Source organism: Apium graveolens, chromosome 1 (assembly GCF_009905375.1).
Source record: "Apium graveolens cultivar Ventura chromosome 1, ASM990537v1, whole genome shotgun sequence".
NCBI lineage: Eukaryota > Viridiplantae > Streptophyta > Magnoliopsida > Apiales > Apiaceae > Apium > Apium graveolens.
The window spans coordinates 8,613,162-8,620,777 of NC_133647.1; the positions used below are offsets into that span (position 1 = coordinate 8,613,162).

Sequence of the window (7,616 nt, forward strand, 5' to 3'; positions counted from 1 at the left end):
CCTTTTGCTATTTTTGAGCGAAATGCTTCAGCAATACTTTGAATCTTGACGAGAATAAAACTCGTAAAACAGTGTTTACGGAAATATCGTAAACAACAATAACATGAAACAATGATTTTGGAATGAATCATAAACTTTATTCAAAACCGAACTCTTGATATTAATACTCATTTTGTTGTCATATCAAATTAGATATCACTATGAACTTTGATGCTCGCAATATCCCATACCGAAGTCAACATCAATCATCTATACTAATACCACATTTGATATTTAACAACAAAGTAAGTATCAACATAAATCAGAAACTGAATAAAAACTGCATTTCACCTTTAATCTAAAACAGAAATAGTTGATAAACTATTTATTTTATGAGTATCAAAACAATTTAGAAACAACAGTTTAGATTGGAACCAATTATATTTTATGTTGTTCCTGATGATCAATCACGAAACAACATCGGTATCCCGCAGCCATACCGTAAATATAGGTACTACCTGTATCCCACAGCCATACGGTACCTATAGGGCGCCAGAAAAAGGCATATACTCGCCTTGAAAGATATTACAGTTGTACTGATATCTCGATCACCTACGCTGTAACCAGTAACCATTCCAATCTTAAAACCTTTTTATTGAAAAAGGAGCCGAATCAATCGACATCCCAAATAATTTTATTCCCCCATTCACTTGGGTATGAATATTCGCAGCCAAATCATCTTTCTCAAAGTCCAAAACATTTATAAAACCAGTAATTTGATAAGTAAAATGTTTAACTATCCTGAACATAGAATAGCAGAGGGTACTTGCATAAACAGAATTATTTAATTCAGCGATATGTAAAACAATTATCTATTCCGAACTGAGAATAGGGAAAACAATACTTGCATAATGAGATTCAAAATAAATATCACTTGAACAATAGGTGATGATATGAATACTTGCCTTTGGTTTTTTTAGCAGTTAGTCACACTCGTAGAAACACAATTATCTCAGTCTGTCATCTCAAGGCATCACCATCTTTTATTCCAACAATTCACTGATATACTGCTCCCGCAATTGCTGGAAGCTTGATAACCAACATCATTCCATTCCACTCTTTATCCCACGTCTTGTCCTGATCAACTCGAGCGATCCGCATCTATAATTAAAAGATACAGCTTAATTGTCTATTCGATAATTACTCGACGAACTGCGCGTCAAAATCCTATCGTCTACCCATACGATAGCCCGCACATAAAGAAAACAGACAAACACAAGACCATTGACCCACTTACACACATAATTCATATAACACGTAAGCACATAATCCACGTATCACATAATTCATATAACACAGGACTCGGTTCGTCGAAAGGTTCGACTCAGTACGTTTAAAACTAAAATCGGGTCAAAAATATGATTTTTCAGTCACTACGCAACTCAAAATCGATTTACAAAACAAGCGACCTTTTGAAACAAAAGATTTTGGGTCTCGAAAGTATTTTTATTGAAAGTGTAATATATCTCCGAGTCTATACGCGTTCGTTTCGTATTAAACGGACGAACGGTTTATTTATTACGAATAAAATAAGAATTAAATTGGAATAAATCAATTAATAATAATATTAATAGACTTTTAAATACCAAAATATAATTTTTAACAGCTTAAAAATAATTTTTAGGAATGATTTGGATTAATTATAAATAATTGTATTTTATTTAACTATTTATAAATAAAATTAATTGATTAAATGAATTAATCAATCAATTAAATTCATAAATAATTAACTAAAATAAATTATAAAGAATTAAATCAAGTTTGGATTTTTGAAAATAAGAAAATTAAATAATTTCTGAAATTAAATAATCCAGTTAATTATTTATTAATAATTAACCAATTAAATTATGAATTAAAAAGAATTGTAAGGATTATAAATATGAATTTTGATCTATTTATAAAAGTAAATCAGCATAAACAGTTTAAGGAAAATAGGACTGGGTATTTACGGATTAAAACCGGGTCGTTAGACCGGGTTAACGGATCTCAGTCAGGTCGTCAAGAACGACGGTCGGAAACTGGGTTTAGCCCAGAATCCGGCGGTTCTTGCCGATTCCAGCGAGAACGTTTTTGGTCCAAAACAACGGGATCGAACCCGGTTACCAGTCCTAACCTTACAAACACGAGTCCAACAACACAAACAAAACAATAACCACGATAACCGATTGATTAGACTCGAACTCCGACCACCAAATCCATTAAACCCGGTGATCTCAAGCTCTCTCCGGCCAACTATCGAACCCAATGATTTCTCAACCAAAAACAACAATACATACATGAAATCAAAGCCTAGAGCCTATATAAACTACTACTAATAATCATATCATCGAACAATCAACAATAAGTCCGAAAATTCGAATAAAAAATTACAAAAACTCAAGAACTCGACTCGAACATCCAGCAATAGAACATGTATAATTTTTACATGAATCAGTTGCTATAATCATGACAAAGCTATTAAAATTATCAAAAACATCCAAAAATATCACAAATTAAAAACCCCAAATTCACTCAAGAACCCTAAAAATCGACTTTATAATTTACCAATCCTCTGATGATTCCGATGATAAATTAGGAAAGAGGAAGTTGAGGGCTTTAAAACGGCTATTTGAGTGTCAAAATCCGATACCAGAATCATCTTCAAATTCCAGATTGATTCTCAAGAGTACGAACAACAAATATTAGAGGGTTTTATGATTTTTCTGAAAAATATAATAAAATCTGATTTTTAATAATAATTATTAACAAATAAAAAGCAATTTATACTTATGGAATATTAATACCTGTTGGATCGTATTGGATCCGAAAATAGATTGTTTAGCCGCTAAGTAACTATAAAAATGATAGAATTTAATACCCGTATTGAATAATTATCCCAACCAGGTCTTTTATAAAACACTTTATACGAAAATAATGTAATATTATCCCGTCTTTCGAGAATACGGGTTTTGTTGATCTATTAAAACGTTTATCGTATCGAAAATTTGTACGCCGGGATGCGTACGGGTCAAATCGTGATCCGGATTGACAAATTTAAAACACGGAAAATGTCAGGAATATCAGATTAGGATAGATAGGAGTTTTCGGAAGAGTTTCGGGTTATAAAAACGTAAAAAATGGTTGAGGTTGGACGATTCCCAGTTTTTATAAAATAGTTTTGTAATTACTCAGAAAAATAATTAATAAATCCATAAATCAGTATAAAATCTTATAACATTCCAAAAATTACCAGAAAAATATCACAATTATCTATATTTTATTATGGACATATAAAAATTGAAATACTCAAATTTTATCACATATAAACAGTCAAACATCAATTTCAATTATTATATAATTCACTGAAATTCACATAAAAATCACATAAACAACTTCAAATAATAATAATAATAATAATAATAATAATAATATTTGAAAATATGGGATATTACATGTGATCTAGGAGGCGGGTGATATGGTCTAGGGGGAGGACGATGTTATACCTGGTTGTTTCTCTTGATTTACATTCAAGTATCTATTTTAGTGATTTTTTTTAATTATTTTTCCATATATTTATATTCTCGTTAATGTATCAAACTATTAATAATATAAATTTTTATATTTAAATTATATAATAATCTAATGATAACAATGATAAGAGAAGAACATAAGTTTTCAATATTTATATATATCCACAAAGAAGAGAAGATTAAGGGGCTTTTTCAAAAGAAATAATATTTTTCAAAGAATATTTCCAAAATACGATTTTTTGTGAAACAATTTTCAAAAATATAATTTTTAAGTTTCATTTTCAAAGATACCGTTTGCAACTTTTGCAACTTGAAATGTAATTTTTATTTTATTTTTTTAAAGTTGATTCGATTGCAAACTTGAAAGGCAATTAATACAACCTTAAAATCAGTCTTTTTAAAATTTGAAATTAAGTTACAAAATAAATTGCGCAGTTGCAAATCGTATTTTTGAAAATGAAATTTAAAAAATTTTATTTTTGAAAAATATATTTAAAAATGACAGTATTTTGAATATAAGTTTAAAAATATGATTACCTTCTTACAAATTAAATAATTTATTATAATTTAGTAAATAGATCAAATATCTTTAACCTATTTATCTAAAAAATTTAAAGCGAGAGATTTGTATAACAGACCTTATGACCCATGAATACACAAATATGGAAGAATTCACACATCAATTCTCAAATCTTTTGATTTTTTCTCGAACAGTCCACAGTAACACTAGTACTAAAACTAATTGAAAGTGGTAGAAGAAATTAGAGAAGTTGAAAGAAGGGGGGGGGGGGCACCTAGTAGATAGTAAAGACAAGGTACATGCAAAAGAATTAAAAGCAAAGGGTACAAAAGGCCAAACCCAGTCCAATCCCATCATCATCATCATTGAGCCAATTGCTACTTCTGACATTAGTCATGATTGCATAATATACCCTTCGTATCTCTCTCCATCTCTCTCCTCTCTCTCCCCACATTACATACACAACAGAAGCCATATAGTAAAGTCAATTCTCCTACACTGTACTGCATTAACTTAGCCCCAAAATAAAGCTGCTACTCTTCTTGCATGCCCCCCTGCCCCCTGCCCTATTTTATATTATTCAGACCACCCCATCTTTCTCTTTCCCTACTTTCTGTCCCTTCCCCTCTTGTCAATTTTCTCCCCCCACCCATAAGTGATAACTACCATTTTTTATACTTAGAGAGGGAGAGAGATTTTTACCATTTTGTATACTTACACACAGAGAGAGATTGAAAGAGGGGAGAGAGATTTGAGAGAGATTGAGAGAGATTGAGAGAGATTGAGAGAGAGGGAGAGAGATTCGAGAGAGATTGAGGGAGGAAGAGAGATTTGAGAGAGATCGAAAAAAACAAAAAATGGGTGAGAGAGATGATGGGTTTGGGCTGAGTTTGAGTTTAGGATCATCATTTTCGAATAAACAAAACCATGCACATTTACCTCCTCATTTCCCTTTTGCCCTCTCTCCTTCTCCTTTGCGTTTCTTGAATCCTTCTGGTAAGTTTAACTTAACTTGTTACTCTTTTTTTTTAGACAATGATGTTATTTGCATATTTTACAATCGTGGATATGTTTCTTACATTAACTTGTTACACTAATATTTGGATTATAACGTGATTTGAATTTTCAGTGAGCGGAATACACAGGATATGTTTTGTTTATCCCAACTTATTACTCTTATATTTGGAAAATGATGTAATTTGCATGTTTGATTAGCGGAATATACCTGATATGTTTGATTTATTATAAATTGTTAATCTTATGTGTAGACAATGATTAATTTGGATGTTATACGGGCGGAATGTACCGGATATGTTTTGTTTATCGAAAATTGATATTTAAACTAGCACATTATTGATATTGTTTTTTGGCAGATCTGAGTGGGGAGAGGAGGATGAGGGGGATAGATGTGAATATGCCAGCGGCTGAAGGGGAGGATGATTTGGGTGCCTCATCTCCGAACAGCACGGTCTCGAGCCTAAGCGGCAAGCGCAGCGAGAATGAGGCAGAGAGAGACAGAGACTCGAGTTATGAGGAAGAAGATGGTGGTGATGCTGCAGCAAGAAAGAAGCTAAGATTATCTAAAGAACAAGCTGCTATGCTTGAAGAGACTTTCAAAGAGCACAACACTCTGAATCCAGTGAGTGGCATTTGTTGTAATATTTTAGGTTTTGTAAGGGTATTTTTGGTAGTGGTGTTTTGGTAATTAGTTTGTATGATGAGGGTAAATTGATAATTTTGACAACTAATGTCATTGTGTGTGTTTTTGTGTGTGTTTTTCAGAAGCAAAAGTTGGCATTGGCAAAAGAGCTGAATTTAAGGCCAAGGCAAGTGGAAGTGTGGTTTCAGAACAGGAGGGCTAGGTGAGAAATTTGGCTGTTTTACCAAGGGTATAATTTGAAGATAATTTTATGTGTGTGTGTGTGTGTTTGTGAATTAAATTGGTTTGCAAGAATGAACTTTTACTATATGTACTTGTGTTTGTTATGTCATTTTCTGTATTGGTTTATTAATGTGTTTTCTTTTATCAGTTTATTCTTTTACCCTTCTACTGTCATTTAAATTGTAGTAAATATACGAGTGTCACACTCACACTCATGTGTGCTTATGTTATTGTCAGAATATATCAAGTGTTTTATAAACTTAATTATGTATTTATGAAAATGATCTACTTTCTCTATTTTAATTAAATTTAAAAATATTTCTTTAATTTGTGTGCAAAAGTCAAGTTAGTCATTATTGATTATTGGCATGGAGCTTTTTGGCATGTCAATTTTGGGAGTTTAGAGTGATCATCATTTTGAGTTGATATCAATTTTGGGAGTTTAGAGTGATCATAATTGTAAGTTGTAGCAAACTGCACTGACCACTGAGAAACTTGTGATTTGCCTCTTGCCTCGGTCACTGTTAACTTCACATAAGTTGACATTTCATGCTTTGCCAATAGTATACTACACTCTTTGTTACTCTTGTGTTGTTATTGTGTGTGTGTTTAGATCTTTGATAATATGTTATGAATAGTTGATGTATCAACATTACAAATGGTTGAACATTTTATTCAACCTATGCAGAACAAAGCTGAAGCAAACAGAGGTAGATTGTGAGTACTTGAAGAGATGCTGTGAAAATCTAACCGACGAGAACAAGCGATTGCAGAAGGAAGTAAGCGAGCTTCGAGCATTGAAACTCTCCCCCCAATTCTACATGAATATGAACCCTCCAACGACTCTTACTATGTGCCCTCAATGCGAGCGCGTGTCCTCGTCTACAAATTCAGCTTCTGCATCGTCGTCTTTATTTCCACCTACTGCCATTGTCAACGAGCGCAACGCTAACAACTCAGCAGGGGCTCCGCAGCCCCATCGGCCAGTGCCAGTCAACCCTTCATGGGCCAAACTTTTCTCTCAAAACCAACTCGAGGGTCATCGTCCTACCTAGGTCGTAGTTCTTGCCTTCCAAAAGGATTCAATGGTAAATTTGGCTATGATAAAATTGCAAGGATTAGAGTTGGAAATATTGTAGTATGAAATGGCTATGAAACTTTAAGGAAATGGAGATGAATATGATTATGTTGGATGAAAGTTGTAGGGAAACAATGTTGAAATGTTTAGGATTCTAGTGTAGTGTTCTACATTATGATGATGAAATCTTTTGTTTTGTTTAGTACTTGATATGTTAATTACAGCCTTGCATGCGTACGATGAATTGATAACTATACTAGTACACAAACCTTTTACTTTACACAGAGATATGTAGATAGATATCCCAAGTGCTCAATATAGGTAGAGGGGATGTCAAAACTAAACGTTTATAAAAATTGTAGGCCTTTTGTTGGTTTAATGTCAGCAAATTTACTCGGGCTATAAAATAACTTTCTATAACACATCAATAGTATGATTATCAACATTATATCACAATTGATCAAACGTTATATAGTTAAGTGCTAGCAAATCCAAGAAACATGTTACAAAGAAAGAAGCCAGTACTGTAACCGTTTGCTTAGATTGAGCCGTGGCCTGGCCTGACAGTCGTGGCGGCGGCTGTGTGGG

The 7,616-nt window shown here is 32.8% G+C and overlaps 1 protein-coding gene across 1 annotated transcript; it reads left to right on the forward strand.

The window, feature by feature from the left end:
• Positions 1-4,467: 4,467 nt before the first annotated feature.
• LOC141660562 (homeobox-leucine zipper protein HAT3-like) lies at positions 4,468-7,253 on the forward strand. The gene is made up of 4 exons (XM_074467556.1): positions 4,468-5,064; positions 5,442-5,707; positions 5,851-5,930; positions 6,639-7,253. The coding sequence occupies exons 1-4, from the start codon at positions 4,926-4,928 to the stop codon at positions 7,003-7,005; spliced, it is 852 nt and encodes a 283-aa protein (XP_074323657.1). The 5' UTR covers positions 4,468-4,925; the 3' UTR covers positions 7,006-7,253.
• Positions 7,254-7,616: the final 363 nt, after the last annotated feature.

What these genes read in the sequence shown, in the direction of transcription:
- LOC141660562 (XM_074467556.1), top strand. Translation starts at nt 4,926, where the DNA reads ATGGGTGAGAGAGATGATGGGTTTGGGCTGAGTTTGAGTTTAGGATCA. An exon ending in AGCACAACACTCTGAATCCA is followed by an intron (nt 5,708 to 5,850) that starts GTGAGTGGCATT and finishes TGTGTTTTTCAG; the next exon opens with AAGCAAAAGTTGGCATTGGC. An exon ending in TTTCAGAACAGGAGGGCTAG is followed by an intron (nt 5,931 to 6,638) that starts GTGAGAAATTTG and finishes CAACCTATGCAG; the next exon opens with AACAAAGCTGAAGCAAACAG.